Source organism: Carcharodon carcharias, chromosome 13 (assembly GCF_017639515.1).
Source record: "Carcharodon carcharias isolate sCarCar2 chromosome 13, sCarCar2.pri, whole genome shotgun sequence".
Taxonomy (NCBI): Eukaryota; Metazoa; Chordata; class Chondrichthyes; order Lamniformes; family Lamnidae; genus Carcharodon; species Carcharodon carcharias.
In genome coordinates, this window is record NC_054479.1 from 39,755,814 (window position 1) to 39,775,663 (window position 19,850).

The 19,850-nt window shown below is 44.5% G+C and overlaps 1 protein-coding gene across 3 annotated transcripts in view; it reads right to left on the minus strand.

The window, feature by feature from the left end:
- tesca (tescalcin a) overlaps positions 1-19,850 on the minus strand; it is a 52,803-nt gene that overhangs the window by 10,964 nt on the left and 21,989 nt on the right. For 2 of the 3 annotated variants that reach the window (XM_041202314.1, XM_041202313.1), the window contains one exon: positions 4,639-4,686. In XM_041202314.1, the coding sequence (XP_041058248.1) occupies positions 4,639-4,686 (48 nt within the window). Of the gene's footprint in view, positions 1-1,790; positions 1,954-4,638; positions 4,687-19,850 lie in introns of all 3 variants that reach the window. The other variant, XM_041202312.1, reaches the window with a different exon arrangement.

Consider the following 19,850-nt stretch of genomic DNA (forward strand, 5'->3'; position numbering starts at 1 on the left):
TGACAAGGAAGTATTCAATGAATGGCATGGCACTAGGAAGTTCTGAGGAACAAAGGGACCTTGGCATGTGTGTCCATAGATCTCTGAAGGCGGAGGGGCATGTTAGTGGGGTGGTGAAAAAGGCATATGGGACACTTGCCTTTATCAATCAAGGCATAGATTACAAAAGTAGTGAGGTCATGTTGAAGCTGTATAGAACCTTGGTGAGGCCACAGCTGGAGTACTGTGTGCAGCTCTGTTCGTCACATTATAGGAAGGATGTGACTGCACTGCAGGGGTTGCAGAGGAGATTCACCAGGATGTTGCCTGGGATGAAACATTTAAGTTATAAAGAGAGGTTGGATAGACTTGGGTTGTCTTCGTTGGAGCAGAGAAGACTGATTGAGGTGTACAAGATTATGAGGGGTATGTACAGGGTGGATAGGGAGCAGCTGTTCCCCTTAGTTGAAGGGTCAGTCACAAGGGGGCATAAGTGCAAGGTGAGGGGCAGGAGGTTTTGGGGGGATGTGAGGAAAAATTTTTTTATCCAGAGGGTGGTGACGATCTGGAATGCACTGCCTGGGAGGGTGTTGGAGGCAGGTTGCCTCACATCCTTTAAAAAGTACCTGGATGAGCACTTGGCACGTCATAACATTCAAGGCTATGGGCCAAGTGCCAGTAAATGGGATTAGGAGGTAGGTCAGGTGTTTCTCACATGTTGGTGCAGACTCGATGGGCCAAAGGGCCTCTTCTGCACTGTGATTCTGGAAGATGATGATGCTGATCTCTCACTCCCAGACCAGCTTGACCCCTCGCTGTGTGACTGTGAAAGTCCCTCTCATTGGCCTGAAGGAGCTCAATTTCCAGGTTTAACTACATCCAACAACACTCAATCCTCCTGTTGAATCCTTGAACCCTTTGGGCTTGTGGTGGAAATCTGTATGTTGCCCCCTGAATCTTTGGAGGTGGATGTGCCTCTGCCCAGTGTTGACCTCACCCCTCCCCATCTTGAGGCCTCTTGACCAGTTAGACATATAGCACATCCCTCCCCAGAACCCACCAATGCCCCTACACAACCTTTTCCTCATCTACAGGCTGCAGATGCCTCCCCTGTCTGTGAGTGTGCCAAATCTGCCCCCCCACCCCGGACCAAGTTGAATGATGCTACAACCACTCCTTATGTACAACATTCTGGCCACTATTGACTCTGGACTGACATGCCCTCACCCTCCCTGGACTGGGACAAGCACAGTTTGTGTGAGGTGTAAAATGAAGTGCTTTTCATACCGCGATCCTCCCATTCTGGCCGCAACTTGCTTATATCCCTCTGTGACAGACTCTTCCCCATTTTGGCCCAGAGGACACCACACCCTCAAATCCCCCCCATGTCATGTTTCTGAGTTGAACCTCTGTCCACTGTTGCTCCCGTCCCAGTAGGGGCCTTGTTCTGTGGCCCCTTCCACAATCTCTGTCCATTATTGCCCCCTTCCCTGGTGGAGGCCTTGCTCTGTGGCCCCTTCCACAGCACTCCCACCTTACTGCTGGTCTGGTAGGTAGAGCCTTGCCTGGGATACCCTCCAGAGAGCGATGTGGTGCTGCCGCCTGTGAAGTCTGGCGCTGAGTCGAGGTGCCGTGTGAAGAAAGGTAGGTGAGCAAATCTCAAAGTGAAGTGCTGGTTGGCATGTCGCTTATATCCGGTGCAGAAACACGTTGGTCCAATTAGACGCCGATCTAGCGTTGGGGGGTTGATACCGGCAAGCAGGCTTTATAATGAGTACTCATAACATTTAAATGTATTCGAATGGCCTTACCGACATTGTGCGTCGGGAAACACACTCCGTCAAGTCGATAGGTCCCTGTTTTCCAGCCGAGGTAAAATTGATATTTTTTCATCTCACGATATTTTCCGCTCCCGCCCGCTATCACACCCACTGTGGGCAGGACCGGAAAATCCCAGCCAATGTGTGTGTAGATCTACCATTTTAAAAGTAACAATAGATAAAGTCTTCTAATAACATAACTGTCATGCACGCAAAGCCTGTGTCATAAGTGCAACTGGTTGTTCATGTTCATAAAACAGATACAAGGGAAACATTGAAAACAAAATGTTAACTTTTATTTTACTGTTTTCTGGTTACCTTAATAATTTGACCTCTCCCAAGGGTAGGACCTGGGGATTCACGAGCAAGTGCCAACAGAAGACAAACTCTCCTCAGCAATTAGCACCTGATAACCTCAGGATGTGCCAGTCATAGCAATTAACATCTAATCTAAAGTATTGGAGAAGTCAAAGTTGGTGGTGATAAAGGTATAAACAAGATCTTCATTGATGGCTAGGATGAAGGACCGAGTTAGGCAGTGTTCCATTGGTGCAAACAGGCAGATTTGGTTGTGTGTCTAAAAGAATGCCACAATTGCACACTGCCGGAGTCAGATCAGGAGAAAAATTAAATTAGGGACTATCTTGCAAAGATTTTTTGTGCGAGTGGAGCATTTGATCTTGCTGATGTTAAATTTGAGGTAGTTCTGGCTCACGTGTTACCACCATCATGATGGTAGCAATGAAGTTGAGAACGTTAGCACTGTAGAACTGGGTGTTGATAGCAAGCTGACCCCATGCCAACAGGGTGCTGCTATGGATAAGCATGTATACAAGGAATAGGAGAGGCTCAAGGGTAGAATTGTGGGGGACTTCCAAGATGACATACAGGGTGGGATGAGGATCCTTTAAGCTGCAACTGGCACTGTGCTGGCAGGAGTAAAGCTAAATAAGGACAATTCTGCAGCTGACGACTGTGGAGGAGAGGGTAGTGATGACAGATTAAGTGGCTGAGCCTGTATTGATTTCTGTGGAGAGATTAAGGAGGACACAGAGAGATAGAATGGCATGATTGCAGCAATAAAGGATGACAATGGTGACTTTGACTGAGGCATCCAAATTGATGGATTCAAACAAGGAATGATTCCCCACCAGGAGTACATTTGGTCTTGCAGGGAAAGGCCAATTAATTACATTTCAATTTTGGCAACAGACTACTTCCCTCAAGCCTGCTCTTTTATGCAGATTAGGAAAGGGCTATGAGGATGTAAACACTCCATTAGATTTTATATTACACATGGTATAACATCCTAGTTATTATAAAATAGTGGCTTACCTCCAAACTACTGTGAGCATCATGGATTATCCAGTATATTTATTAAATATGTTCTAGTTAATGCTTTAGCTCCATATCATAATACAGGCTGCTGGTGAGCCATTGTATACTGATATCTGAACTGGTTAAGCCTCTGAATTTGGTAGACAGGGTTGTCTATTGGAATTTTAGTGTCCTCCAATTAGTTTACTTGTCAGTGTTGCATTTTACTAATTTTGTGTCAAAATTGTTGTGTCAAAACATGATCAGGTTGTGTCTGCGATCTGACCATTTCCATTTTTACAGTTCAGCTTTTTTGTTGACTGCTTTTCCATTAAAGCATTTGTTTTTTTTTTCAAATTTCTAAGATAGGTGGTTGGAGCAGGAAGGCAAAAGAAAAAGGTAAATTAAATAGTTTAAATAAAGAATAAATGGTTAAAGAAGGTAGGGAAAAAAAAGTTAAAATACAAAAGAAAAAACAAAAATGCTACAATGTAAACAAATGTAAGTTGATTTCAGTAGTTTAGGGTTGATACTACAGTAATAAAACTGAACTTGATATTTGAGTACATATCGCAACATGTATATTTAGCATCAGAGTGTGAATTGGAACCAACAAAACCGGTTCACCACCATCCTGCCCTCGTGCCCACATGTCCGTCCTTGGCCTGTTGCAATGTTCCAGTGAAGCCCAACGCAAACTGGAGGAACAGCACCTCATCTTCCAATAAGGCACTTTACAGCCTTCTGGACTTAACATTTGAGTTCAATAGCTTCAGACCATGAACTCTCTCTCCTCTATCCTCAACCCCTTTTTTTTAATCCTTTTTTTTCAAAATTACTTCTTATTTTTTATCCACTTATTTTTATTTATTTTTATGTTTATTCTTTGTTTTATCCCCTCTTTTATCCCATTTTCTATCCTTTTTTCCCCACCACTGCCTGCATCCGCCACACCACCCCCAAAAGGGCCATCTGTTAGTTGTTCCATGTTGTTCTTTCACTTCGTGCTTATCCTTGTTCTGCTGTTATCACATTCTGCTTTCTTACCATTATGCCACTATAAGCACCTTTTTTAACCCTTACCACTACCATTAACATCCCGTTTGTCCTTTAGTTCATGACATCTTTGTAAATCTCTCCTTTTCCCCCACTTATCGCTGACCTTCTATCCAGCTTCACCTGCTCTACTCCCTTAAACAGTATAAATTTCATCACATTTCTACTTCTGTTTAGCTATGAAGAAGGGTCACATGGACTTGAAACATTAACTCTGTTTCTCTCTCCACAGATGCTGCTAGACCTGCTAAGTTTTTCCAGCATTTTCTGTTTTTGTTTCAGATTTCCAGCAAGCACAGTATTTTGTTTCTATAAAATTGGTTGACCGAGCAGTTACTTGAAATCCATCAAGTCATTTGTAGAGTGTGATATCATTGTATTACATTATCAGTTTTGCATATGGCCTACTTTCACTTCAGAAATTTTATATTAATTTCATTTGTGTTTAAGGGAAACAAATACAGACCTTAAGGAAGTCATTAAAGGTTATTCCGTCGTACACTTGATCAGGTTCCTGGAGAAATTTTTAAAAATCAAAAATTAACATAAATGACACATTAATATGAAGATGAGCATATTTTGTTAGGTCAGAGCTAAGACTTTCATCAGAAAGATTAATTTAATATCTTTTAAAATCCCATTTATTACAGCGAGGGACCGGGTGACATAGTGGTATGGTCATAGGACTAATAATCCAGAGACCCAGCGTAATGCTCTGGGGACCCAGGTTTGAATCCTACCATGCCAGGTGGTGGAATTTGAATTCAGTAAAAATATCTGGAATTAAAAGTCTAACGATGCCCAAGAAACCATGTTGTTTATCGTAAAAAAAAAACCCATCTGGTTCATTAATGCCCTTTGGAAAGGAAATCTGCTATCCTTACCTGGCCTGGCCTACATGTGACTTCAGGCCCACAGCAATGTGTTGACTCTTACATGCCCTCTGAAAAGGCCTAGCAAGCCATTCAGTTGTATCAAACCACTAAAAACAAGTCCATAAGGAATGAAACTGGACTGGACCACCTTGCATCAACTTAGGCACCGGAAACAACTATAGAAAACTCAGCCCTGTCGACCCTGCAAAGTCCTCCTTAATAACATCTGGGGGCTTTTGCCAAAATTGGGAGAGCCATCTAGTCAAGCAACAGCCTGTCACAGTCATAATCACGGAATGATACCTTACAGAATACGTCCCAGACATCACCATCCATGGGTTGGAGTCATACCTAGCTCAAAGGCAGATGGTTGTGGTTGTTGGAGGTCAGTCATCTTATCTCCAGGACATCACTGCAGGAGTTCCTCAGGGTAGTGTCCTAGGCCCCACCATCTTTAGCAGCCTTCCTTCCATCATAAGGTCATAAGTGGGGATGTTCGCCGATGATTGTACAATGTTCAGCACCATTCGCGACTCTTCAGATATTGAAGAAGTCCATGTCCAAGTGCAACAAGACCTGGACAATATCCAGGCATGGGCTAACAAGTGGCAAGTAACATTCACGCCACACAAGTGTCAGGCAATGACCATCTCCAACAAGAGAGAATCCAACCATCACCCCATGATGTTCAATGGCATCACTGAATCCCCCACTATCAACATCCTGGGGGTTACCATTGACCAGAAACTGAACTGGACTAGCCATATAAACACTGTGGCTACAAGAGCAGGTCAGAGGCTAGGAATCGTGCAATGAATAACTCGCCTCCTGACTCCTCAAAGCCTGTCCACCATCTACAAAGCACAAGTCAGGAGTGTGATGGAACACTTGCTTAGATGAGGGCAGCTCCTACAACACTGAAGAAGCTGGACACCGTCCAGGAAAAAACAGTCCACTTAATTGGCACCACATCCACAAACATTCACTCCCTCCACCACTGACTCACAATAGCAGCAGTGTGTACCATCTACAAGATGCACTGCAGGAATTCACCAAGGGTCCTTAGACAGCACCTTCCAAACCCACGACCACTACCTCCTAGGAGGACAAAGGCAGCAGATAGACACTGCCATCTGCGACTTCCCCTCCAAGTCACTCACCATCCTGACTTGGAAATATATCGCTGTTCCTTCACTGTTGCTGGGTCAAAACCCTGGAACTCCCTTCCTAACAGCATTGTGGGTGTACCTACATCATATGGACTGCAGCGGTTTAAGAAAGCAGCTCACCACCATCTTCTCAAGGGTAACTAGGGATGGGTAATAAATGCTGACCCAGCCAGCGAAGCCCACGTCCTGTGAATGAAAAAAACAATGTCCTCTCCCACTAGCAGGACAAACCCAGCAGAGGTAGCGGGACAGTGGTATACAGTCAGGAGGAAGTTTCCATGGGTTTCCTCAACATCGACAGGCGGTGAGGGAATCAAGAGGGAAAAATATACTTGACTTGGTTTTCACCGACCTGCCTGCCGCAGATGCATCTGCCCATGGCAGTATCAGTAGAAGTGACCATGGTGGAGTCCTGTCTTCACATTGAGTATACCCTCTACTGTATTGTGTGGCTCTGCCACTGTGCTAAATGGGATAGATTTCAAACAGATCTAACAACTCGAGGCTGGGCAACTATGAGGCACTATGGGCCATCAGCAGCAGCAGAATTGTTCTCACTATAATTTGTAACTTCATAGCCCGGCATATCTCCCACTTTACCATTACCACCAAGCCAGGGGATCAACTCCGGTTCAATGAAGAGTGCAGGAGAGCATGCCAGGAGCAGCACCAGGCATACCTAAAAATGAGGTGTCAACCTCGTGAAGCTACAACACAGGACTACTTGCATGCCGAACAGCATAAGTAGCTAGTGATAGACAGAGCTAAGCAGTTCCACAGTCAACAGTTCAGACCTCGGCTCTGCAGTCCTGCCACATCTAGTCGTGAATGATGGACAATTAAACAACTTGAGGAGTAGGCTCCACAAATATCCCCATCCTCAATGATGGGGGAGCCCAGCACATCAGTGCAAAAGATAAGACTAAAGCATTTGCAACAATCTTCAGCCAGATTGGATGATCCATCTTGGTCTCCTCTGGAGGTCCCGAGGATCACAGATGCCAGTCTTCAATCAGTTCAGTTCATTCCACGTGATATCAAGAAACGGCTGAAGCCACTGAATATTGCAAAGGCTACGGGCCCTAATAATAATCTGGCAATAGTACTGAAGACTTGTGCTCCAGAACTTACCACGACCCAAGCCAAGCTGTTCCAGTGTAACTACAACACTGACATCTACTCGAAAGAGTTACAACACTGACATCTACCCAGCAATGTGGAAAATTGTCCAGGTGTGTCCCATGCACAAAAATCAGGACAAATCCAACCTGGCTAATTACTGCCCCATCAGTCTACTCTCAATCATCAGTAAAGTGTTGGAAGGGACCATCAACAGGGCTATCAAGCGGCACTTGCTTAACAATCACCTGCTCACTGATGCTCGTTTGGGTTCCACCAGGGCCACTGAGTTCCTGACCTCATTACAGCCTTGGCTCAAACATGGACAAAAGAGCTTAACTCCCGAGGTGAAGTGAGAGTGACTGGCCTTGACATCAAGGCAGCAATTGACTGAGTGTGGTATCAAAGAGCCCTAGCAAAACTGGAGTCAATGGGAATCAGGGGGAAAATGCTGCACTGGTTAGAGTCATATCTAGCACAAAGGAAGATGGTTGTGGTGGTTGGAGGTCAATCATCTCAGTTCCAGGATATCACTACAGGAGTTCCTCAGGGCCCTAGGCCCAACCACCTTCAGCTGCTTCAACAATGACCTTCCTTTCATCATAAGGTCAGAAGTGGGAATGTTCGCTGACGATTGCACAATTTGCAGCGCCTTTCGTGAACCCATCAGATGCTGAAGCAGTCCAGGTCCAAATGCAGCAAGACCTGGACAATATCCAGGCTTGGACTGACAAGTGGCAAGTAACATTCACACCATACATGTGCCAAGCAAGGACCATCTCCAACAAGAGAGAATCTAGTCATCACCCCTTGATATTCAATGACATTGCCATCACTGAATCCCCCGCTATCAACATCCTGAGGGATTACCATTGACTGGAAACTGAGCTGGACTAGCCGTATAAATACTGTGGCTACAAGAGCTGGTCAGAGGCTAGAAATCCTGTGGCGAGTAACTCACCTTCTGACTCCCCAAAGCCTGTCCACCATTTACAAGGCACAAATTAGGGAGTGTGATGGAATATTCTCCACTTGCTTGGACCAGTGCAGCTCCAACAACATTCAAGTAGCTTGACATCATCCAGGACAAAACAGCCTGCTTGATTGGCACCTCATCCACAAACATTCACTCCCTCCACCACCGACGCACAGTAGCAGCAGTGTGTACCATCTACAAGATGCACTGCAGGAACTCACCAAGGCTCCTTAGGCAGCACCTTCCAAGCCCACGACCGCTACAATTTAGAAGGACAAGGGCAACTGATACATGGGAACACCATCACCTGCAAGTTTCCCTCCAAGCCACACGCTATCCTGCCTTGGAAATATATCGCTGATCCTTCACTGTCGCTGAGACAAAATCCTGGAATTCCCTCTCTAACAGCACTGTGGGTGTACATACACCACATGGACTGCAGCAGTTCAAGAAGGCAGCTCACCGCCACCTTCTCAAGGGCAATTAGGTATGGGCAATAAATGCTGGCCTTGGTAGCAACGCCTACATCCCATGAACAAATTTAAAAAGCCCTATAATTACTTGACATGCCAGTGCTTGGAGAATTTACATCGTGCATCTCTAAAATTAATTCTGGGGATGTGGGTGTTGCTGAGAAATTGTTCTGGGTAGTGGTGAGCTGAACCATTGCGGTCTGTCTTGAAGATACTCCCATAATCCTGTTCGGTAAAGAATCCAGGATTTTCACCCAACGATGGATGATGTCTGTCCAAATCAACATGATGTATAACTTGGAGGCAATGGTGTTCCCATACACCTGCTCTTGTTCCTTCATTTGGTGGCGATCTTTATTTTGGGAGGTGCTGCTGTACAAAATTTTGGCGAGTGCTGCAGTGCACAGTGTAGCCATAGTACACAGGTGTTTGGAGAGGGTGGATGTTTAGGCTATAAGGTGAATTGTGGACTGTTTTGTCCTGGGATGGTATCAAGATGTTGTTGGAGCTAAGTTGATCCAGCAAGTGGAGAACATTCCATCATATTCCTAAATTGTGCCTTGTAAGTGGTGGAGGGGCTTTAGGAATCATATAGAGATCAACTTTGACCTGCTCTTGTAGCAATATCAAACCAAATTTTCGTCTCAACAAAGCATATAAATATGTTAATTTGTAAATTGTTGACCATTTTTGGTGCATAACTACTTCTACTAGCCTCTAGAATAAGGGTTTTTCTACTTGCTTTGGTGTTCTTTATGCATGCAAGTGTTCTTTACTGTCAATCCCTTTCATACATTGAACCCAATTCTAGTTACCCCTTTAAACTGTTGCAGCGGAATATCTTGAGACTTTTACCATGCTATTTTATTCATGTGACTTCTGAACACACTCTAAGTAATAATCATTGTGTATTTATAATCTCAATTTTGTTTCTTGTAAGCGAATTAGTTTGTTGCTTGCAAACATGCTTTAGGTCATTTTTGTTATTTTTCCATTTACAATGTAAACATTGTCGAATTTGTTTGACTTAACATTTCTGGCAAGCTGGTCAATTTTTGGTTCTAAGGTTGGACAGTTTCAATTCAATATATATGATTTAATTGAATGGCACTCTATGTCAGTTAGAGTCAGTGTCTTCCTTGCCTCAATCTGCCGTCCATTACTATCAAATATTTGTAATTATAGTTTCCAGAGCAATGAGACAACATGCTGTCTCAGGGAAGTGCCCAATAACATTGAAGACATTTTGCTGAGCTGCATTGGTTTTGCACCTTCCAAGTTACTTGCACAAAGTTTTCCATCAATACCACTCGTAAAGAGAGCTGTGATAGTGAAAAAGGTGTTACTACCCGAATAGATAAACGTCTTCTTAAAAAAGGCACTGTCATCCAAATATTCAGATTTACAAAGAACTTTGAAGTCAAAAGGAAAATAAGGTGGTAGAGTCTGATGAAAAGATTATATGACATGCAGAAGCCTGCAACCCCTGAGCGTGATGGGTCCTGATACCATGCCAAAATAAATGAAATTCTTGATACTGAAAATCCACTAAACTCAATCTGGCAGGATTGATGGATAATTGTCCTAACTGCAGAGCGGCATTACAGCAGAGAGCATTGGTTCTTCCAAACTGCCCTTGGAAAAACTGGAGCTGTTTTCATTAAAACATAGGAGATTATGGGGATTTTAATAGAGGTGCAGAAAAAGAAAATCTTGCATTTTTATAGCAACTTTCACACTTGCGGTACACCCCCAAAGTCCTTTACAGCCATTGAAGTTCTTTTGAAGAATAGTTGTTGATGCAAATTATGAAGTAATGGGACACAATTAACAGAAACAGAATGTTTTCAGAGATTGAAAGGTCTATAATGAGGGAAACAGAGACGCCATCCTAAATCTCTTACATTTAATATTGAGGAGAAGAAATGTGCAGAGGATTGTGAAGTTGTGGAATACACAACTGGATTTAGTGATTGAAGCATGGACCATGTCAAATCTTAATAACAGCATATGGACAGGTGGCTGGCAGAAAGGGGGATGAAAAGACATGGGATTAGCATGGCTACATGTGATGTTTGCTCATGTACAGGATAAACACCAACACAGATTTTTAAAAATTTAAATTTATGGGATTTGGACTTCGCTGGTAGAGCCAGGATTTATTGTCCATCCCTATCTGCCCTTGAGAAGGTGGTGGTGAGCTGCCTTCTTGAACTGCTACAGTCAATATGGTTTAGGTGCACCCATAGTGCTATTTAGGAGGGAGTTCTAAGATTTTGACCCTGTGATGTTGAAGGAATGACAATATAGTTCCAAGTCAGTTTGTTGTATGACCTGGACGTTTCCATGCATCTGCTGCCCTTATTTTTCCATATTGTAGAGATCACAGGTTTGGAAGGTGCAGTCAAAGGAGCCTTGGCGAGTTAATGCCGTGCATATTGCATTTGGTGTACACAACTGCTACTGCGCACTGGTGGTTAATGCATTGAATGTTTAAATTCATGGATGGAGTACAAATCAAGTGGCCTGCTTTGTCTTGGGTGGTGTCGATCGTCTTGAATGTTGTTGGAGCTGCACTCATCTCGATAAGCAGGGAGTATTCCATCAAACTCAGGACTTGCGTCTTATAAATGGTGAACAGACGTTGGGGAGTCAAGAGGTGAGTTAGTCACCACAGAATTACCAACCTCTGGCCTGTTCTTGTAGCCACAGTATTTATATGGCTGGTCCAATTAAGATTCTGTCAATGGTAACCCTGAGGATATTGATGGTGGGGGGATTCAGCAATGGTGATGCCATGGAACATTAAGAGGAGATGGTTAGATTCTCTCTTGATGGAGATGGCCATTGCCTAGCACTTGTGTGGCACAAATGCTAGTTGCCACTTATCAGCTCAAGCCTGAATTCTGTCCAGGTCTTGCTGCATGCCCACACAGACTGCTTCAGTAGTAATTTAAGTAGTTGAACCCTGTGCAATCACCAGTGAACATCTTCACTTATGATAATAAGATGGAGGGAAGATCATTGATGAAGCAGCTGAAGATGGCTTGGCCAAGGACACTGCCCTAAGGATCTCCTGTAAAGGACAGTCACTTTCACCTCACTTCTGGAATTCAGCTCTCTTGTGCATGTTTGGACCAAGATTCAGTAGGAGAGGGAGCTTAAAGTGGACTATAAATCAGCTGGATTGAAGAGTCTGATTCTGTGTCATTTACATATAGTTACATAGAATTTACAGCTCAGAAGTGGGCCATTTGGCCCAGCTAGTTTATGCTCCACTTTGAGCTGCCTCCCACCCAACTTGGGCAAAAAATATTCAATGATATATTTACAGTGGTAACTTGAAGTTTGATTTGAAAATGGGTTTATCACAAAAAATAAGCATTTTAAATAAATGAATTCACCAACTATGAGTAACTTGGTCGTAAATTACAGTATTTTCTAGTTAGATTGGGCTACAGTTGTCAGGTTCCTTAATGGTAAACTTAAGAAAAAATATTCAAAACCTTTCAGTTAGTGTCTATGCACCTGAAAGATCCAGCTTAATTTCTGAAGGCTCCTCAAAATCTACAAAGAATGTAATTAGTGGACACTCCCAATGGTGATGATTTCGGGGCCAGTTTTGAGAGTGGTGCCACTCTAGCGCAGATTCTGAGAGATCTGGGAAAGCTCATGTGAACCACACTGAATTTTTTGGATAACCTGTATATGTGACATAACTCCACCCACAAAGGATTTCACACCAGGCTCTGCCACCTTAGGGAAATCCAAAACCCCTAACGTCCAAACAGATGCAGGGCGGAATCATCCCAAATTTGCACTAAGTGTAGTTTTACCCACTGGCCTCAATGGTGGATTTTCATGCCAGTTTGTTCCCTTTCTGGCGGATCCCGCCCCATTGCATTCACAGGAACACGCCGGATCGCTGACAGGTGGGCTCAGATTTGCCCGCCACACTGTGACCTCAGCGCTTCCTCACTCTGGGCGCCATATTTAAAGCACACCAGAGTGCAGCCTACTTCATGTCTACAATCTAGGACTGCTCCAGGTCACAGGTGGCTCCAAAAGCAAAGGTGATGGCAGCCCTCTCTCTGGGGCGCCTGCTGGACACAATGGAAGGCTGCCGCAAACTCCTCTACCCCTCCTCTAGCTGCAGGAGGTCCACCAGAGTTACCAATCCAGCCTGGGAGGTGGTGGCAGTGGCAGTCAGTACCAACGGAGCACAGAGGAGGTCAGCCTTCCAGTGCAGGGATAGGATGAATGCTCTCATCCATTCTGCCAGGGTAAGTCAATTACCTCATCACTCTCAACACACACTCCCAAACCCATCACACATCCACAGGGATCTCACACCTCAAGGACCAACACCACTAACTCTCACACATACCCTCACATCTCCATCAGGCTCATACCCTCTCGAGCTCACATCCTCATCCCATCCATGGCTCTGCTCACCACACAAACATTCCATGCATCCTTATCATCTGGCATGGCATGCGTCCTGCTCACGTATACTCTGCATCAGTTTTCACGCTGGAGAAGCTGGCTTACAAATGAAGGGAGAGGTCCCAAACTGAGGGTGGAGAGGCCAACATTAGGCCCCTTACTTACTTTGAGGAGAGTGCCATTGCGCTGACTGGTCTGTGGACTTTGCCTGTGGCAACGGTGAGGTTGGTGGTGTGCACCCAAGTGAGGATCCTGCACCACATCATCTCTCTCTCTCAATGCAACTGTGAGTGCTCTCTCTCCTGCTTTTGACTGTGCTCCCATGCACTAATTATCTCTACTTTGGTTCACAGGGAGCTCTGCCAAATGACCAATGCCATCAGCCAGCCAGTCCCTCAGCTCCATCCACATCCTCACCTCCAGCCAAGAGGACACCTCCTCTATTGAAGAGCTGGAAATAAACAACCTGGAAGACCGGTCACAGCGCTTACCCACACCCTCCACCAGCGCAGAGACACACCTCAGTCGGTCCTAGATCGAGAGCAGGCTCGGGTTCACAATCTGGTGGTCACTGCACAGACAAGGGGGCGCAACAGGAGGAGGCAAGTTCAGCTGAGTTCCCCAGCACTCGGAGGACTGCTGGGGAAGAGGCATCTGTGAGGTCCGAGTCAGATGACGAGCCTCTGGATTCGTCCTTCCAACTCATTCTGGAGAGTCAATAGAAGGTGGGGGAACATCATGCAGAGCTGTTGGGAGCCCTCAACAGAGTGACATGCGAGTCGGAGGAGTTGCGTCCACCTCCTCTCTGATGAAGTGGTGCCCATATGTGCACACATGGAGTACTCTACGAGAAGGATGGCGGATGTTATGGAGAACCTGGTCCAGCAGAATGTGGAGACGTGTGCAGACCTGCACTCCAGCATGGTAGCCATGGGTGAGTTCCTGCAGTGGTAATGCAAGCGGGAAACAGGACACCTAGCCATCCCTCCAGGTGCTCCTTCCCCTCAAAGAGTCAGGCCAGGGCCCTCAGGCCCCAAAGGGAAGAAGAGTGGCAGCTGGGTACCCCTGCGTCATCCACTCATGAATCTCAGAGGTTGTCTGCTCCCTCTGAGTGCCTTTTGCCTGTGACCCCCGCAACCTCATCCTCTGTCAGTGCAGAGGGAGCAGCTGGTCCACAGGAGGACAGCCAAAGCAAGCCGGGGTCCTCAAGGCCTCTGTTCTCCAGACGACGCACACCGAAGTCATTAGCGGCAACAGGGCCAACAATTATACATGCTGTCTCTACCCCTGCTACCAACGTCAGAGCAGCACCTGGAAAAGTTAAGAAATTCTGATCACAAGTGGTTGTATGGGTGAATACATCTTGTCACTTTATAATCTGAAAATATATTCACTTTCACTGTAAAATGTGTAATGTTGTCTTTCAGCTTCACTTACAGGCTTTGCAAGTCCTCCTCCTGCATTCACCGGCCCCCACCCATCCCCACCAGCAGTTCAGCTGCACACAGCTGGACCAGTTGGATTGTGGAGGGAGAAGTGTGTGTGTGGCAGGGCCTTTCAGAGCCTTGTGCAAACATTCTTGCATGCACGCGGAGTCTTCATCCTTCAAACTCATCTCACTCTCCCGAGCATTTTCAATGCTGCCTGCTGGGGTTCTCTTTCAGTTGTCCATCTGAGCTGACCTGTATCTCCACCCACCCTCTGATCACAGTTCCATGCAGCATCTGTGCCCGTCCATGTGCTCCGCTCATTTTTGATTTGAAAACATGGTTGTGGTCAAGTTTCTTGTAATCTCCCCCGTCCTTTCCCCTCTCCCAGTCACCCATGTCTTTTTCCCCATCACAGTCGACCCACCTGGCATCACCTTCGACTTCCCCACCATTACCCTACAGCCCGAACCCTTCTCCTTCAAGAATGTCTAGGTGAATGTGCATGCTCCCTACCTTCATGAAAATTCCACTCCCATCCACCTTGACCTCCCCTACCTCCTCCTTCCCACCCACTGGGTCCGTGTTTGCCTCCGTGTCCCCACCAACCACCCTCGCTGCCCCTTCTACAGGTGCCAATGCACCCCCACTCTCCCACCCTCCCACTCTGTCCCCCTCTCACACTCACCATTCCATCCTAACACGTCCACCCTGAGTTTACTCCCCAGGAGACAGCCATTGATTCCACCTGGACATTCCATCTGCCCTTTACTCCTTCCTCCACCCTTACTCCTTCCTCCACTTTAATGCCCTCATCTCCATACTCACTCCTCCCTCCAGACACCTTCCCACCTCCAAACTCCCTCCCTTACACCTTCCTCCCCCTTACACCTATTTTCCAACTTGCAGCATTGTCCCCGTTACACACCCCTTTCCCCATATTCCCTCCTCCACCTGGATACCTTCTTTCCCCCTCCCGTCATTCCCTAACACCTTCATCCCCCACCCCCTCCCAACGACACCCCGACACCTTCGTTCACCACCATCACAGTCTCATCCGCCAAAGTACATCTTCCTCTCCCACACACACCTAGACCTTCCTCTTCCCCCCCACTGCCCCCCACCTTCGCTGATTATCCATACCAGCCCATGGTGAAGTCAGTGAAGTTCAGAAGCCTCAGTGAAGTTGAAGCTGCTGCGTGGAGACCTCCCACCTTCTGAGGGCTGCTTCACAGTGGAGCCATGTGCATGAGGATCCACCCAGCATGTGATGCACGTATTCCTCCAGGGTCCGGAAGATGTAGGGGTCCAGCATCATCATTTCCTCGGATGTCCGCGATCTGAGAAAGGCCCTAAGGACGAATCCTGTCTTCTGCACTTCATGCTTGTCCAGACGTGTTCTGGGCCGACGTGTTTTCCTGCCGGTGTAACGGTAAATGGAATATGGGGGGGGAGGGGGGGTGATTCTGGTTGAGCCTTGCCTTGTATCCCATTAGCAGGATGCAAATTGGGTTCATGCCGGCCTCCAACTGTATATGTGATCTGCCCAACACCACTGGATATCCCACTGTGGTTTCATGCCGGCGTTAAACCGATTTCTGCCCCCCCCCCACTCCCCGCCCGCATGACCCCCGCTGCCAACGGGAGTGGAAAATTCCGGCCATAAGGTATAACTCCCCACTTGCAGAAGATTCAGAAAAATGCGCATCTCATTCACTTCTGCTCCAGATTCCTAATCCCAGAGCCTGTTTAATGCACTGTGTTGTATGCGTTTGTTCTGATTTCACAAGGTACAAGAAAAACAAGAAAAACAGGGTATGAGTAATGTTCATAACTCACACCACAGAGTGCTGCACTTATTAGTACAGAGGATAAGCAGCATGTATTCTTCTTTTTCTCCATTTACCAAACAAAAAACAATTCTAGGAATTGTCAGTAGCCCACAACATGACACCATGTTGCTTGCTTCAAGGATGTTTACCTTGAACATCTATAAAATTGAAGTATTCTATATACAACAGTTAAGTATTAATGTTTTGATCTGCTTCTCTTCAGTGGTGTCAGCTTTGGTTTAGGTGTAAAAATGACACCACTGAGCCAGAGGCTAATTAACTATTATTCTTGCTCCAAAGACAGATGGAAAAATTAGGCCTTGTACATTTAGGAGTTTTTAATGGTATAATAAGTGATAAGTACTGCTGAACAGCCTCCCTTCCCCTGAAAAGTTAACTTTATAAATTTGGAGTCTCGTTCTAGCAAAAGAAAATTAATGTAGATTTAAAAATAACATTTTAATTGTTTTTCTGTTTTCCCATCATTCCCTTAATCCCATGCGTATGCTCCAATCTTTATTTAGCTCCCTGTATAATGATTTATATTTAATTTATATTTCCCTTTTTTAACCTACTTTGCAGTCTGCATGTCTCAGTGAGGATTCTCAATCTGGTTGGTTTCAAAAACATCACAGATTCACTGTGGAAGGTGCCAAATTCAAAAAGATGCCAATGACTGGAAGTAATTGCTAACGAGCCCATTAAATGCCTGTAGCAAGTGTACCCGAAGTGAATAGCAAAAAGCTGTTCTGTCGCTGCACACAGCAAAATCCATGCCGCTACCTGGTCATTTACCTCACTATTTTTGTTGGATCCTATCCTGTACAGATTGGCTTTTGCATTTACCTACATTGCTTTAGCCGACTACCCTGCAGAAGTAATTTATTGATTGTGAAGAACTTTAATGTATTTTCGGGATGTGAAAGGCACTACGTAAATCCAAATCCATTTTTTGCATCAGAAATTTGCCAGAATAGTTCTGATTTCAGTGGCTGTCTGCAGGCTATCCTTCAAACTGGTCTTCAGCTGTTTTGATGCAGTTAGCCTGTGCTATGTGAAACATACAGAGAAAGGAATGTTGGAAATATCACTTACTGGCACTTAAAGGCCTCCTCTACATATTTACATCTAATCTGTGCTGCATGTTGACACACTAGGAGATTAAGACAGGGAATGGAGTAACTATTTTAATTGAAATTTGTATAATGCAGTTAACAAAGTAATCCAGTCCGCAAAGTTAGGGTACATCTAGCTGAGTTTATGCAGTAAGAAACTATATTGGTAGATTATTGGTGTCAATCCTCAAACATTCTAAAATGCATATTTTGGATTAAGTGCAAGGTTTACAGTTTGCCCAAGGTCCCCAAAACAAGGTACACTGTTATTTCATTGTGAAAAGATTTCACCGTATTCCACTCAGACAGCTCTATTTCTCAAGTCCTTTTTATAAGGGCATACAGTTGCAGAGAACAATTCGTATCAAAATGCATTAACTTACACTTCTATAGGAGCTATCTGTAACATTACATGGTGAATATCAAAAAAGAAGGAAGAAGGGAAGTTAACATAACAATACTGTCTCTAGGAGATTTTAAAGAGAGAAAGCAAGGTAGCAGTGCAGATACTGAGGAAAATAATTTCAGAAGGTTGGGCACGGCTGGATGTAGGAGCAGTGACCAGTGCTTTAGAGGGAGTGGTAAACTGGAAGTAGGTTTGTGTCAGAACGTAAAAGATGTGTGCAACTGGAGAGGATTGTGGAGGTACGCAAGAGTTGACATTGATTCGGGTGAAGTAGTCTTTGCAAAGCTGTGAATGTGGCTCATGGTGTTTTGAATTATTTGTAGTTTAAGGACAATAGAAATGGGAGGCTGGGAAGAAAATTGGAGAAGTCTTGTCTCAATGTGAAAAAGGTATGGATTAAGGTTTCAGTGGCACATACTTAAGTTGCAAATAGTTATAAGGAAATTTTACTTGATTGATTACATCAATCTCCTCTGAAGACTAAATATTTTAAATTATGCAGTGATACCTTACATTGGTAGACTGCTGTGTTATCCCTTTAAAAGATCACAGCCATTGTGTTAAACATATTCCATGTACCAAGTATCACCAATGTGTTCATGACATGGCCAAGCAGGTTGATAATTAATCTGTTAATTCTTCCAATACACCCATGGTGGGTGGTAAGAGCAGGCAAGATTCCTATGGTCAGCCATTATCAACAACATGCCTTTCCAGAGTGCTAGTATATGGCAGAAATCCCTCAAGGAAAAGGCATGAAGTGGTCTACATCCTACACTGGATGAACACAGATGAAGAGGAGAATTATCATCAACCGTTATGTTAAAATGAATGCCAAGGTTATATAAAATATCAGCCAGACCAATCCTATGTCTCTGCAACATCTCTTTGTGCTACAAATTATTTACCATCAGCCACACATTTATATTTCGTTAAATGGCAATTCTTTGTAAAATCAGTGTAAGGGGAGGCTACAGGATCCCAAATGTACTCCCGAGTGTTCACTATTGTTAATCCCTTTGTGCCATCTCTCAGCACACACTAAGCACTCCCCCACACCAAGAGAGGTAAATGCAGAGGAGGAGTCTCTATCCTAAGTGCAAGATAGACCCAAAATATTCTGTAAAAGAAAATACCTGAAAAATAATGGCTGTATTTTCTATTTCTATGTTGGCCAGCCTCCAAATAAGACCTATTCATTTTAAAGGAGGGGAACTTGCAGGCCAATGAATGCGGAAATGAAAAATTACAGTCAGTCAGTCTCCCCATAAAAAAAACAAACAAAAACATCAAACATAAAAAGCTTTTAACACCGCAAGCCGTAAAAGAAAATAAATGTTGTAATCTTTACTAGTGGGGAATTTTGCCATCAAATGGGCAGATCTCCAACTATTTGAAGTCATGCAATTCCTGTTGTTAAAATTGCCTACAGACCTTCTGTATTAAAACATTCAACACCTCTTTAACATAATGATAGGCTGGTGTATATCAATCTAAAAATTCCTTCTGTAGACACCCCAGTACAAAAAGCCATTATCAGCTATTATTAAGCATGTAATGCTATCAGTTATATAGGTTCATAAATCTTTTAAGATTACGTTCAAAGATTTTTTGCATTTTAAGCACTAAATTCAAGTAATCTCTCAACAATGTAGAATAGTTCAGTGTACACAAACATACATGTATTCTTCGCTCAGAGATCCTAAATACCCTCCATAAATAGAATACATGTCTGGAGTGTATAGTTTGATAATCCTGTTTAGTCTTGACTGCTATCCATCATAACAGCCTCACCGATATGTCACAAAGAAATCACAGTTGATTCCTGCTGCCTCTATGT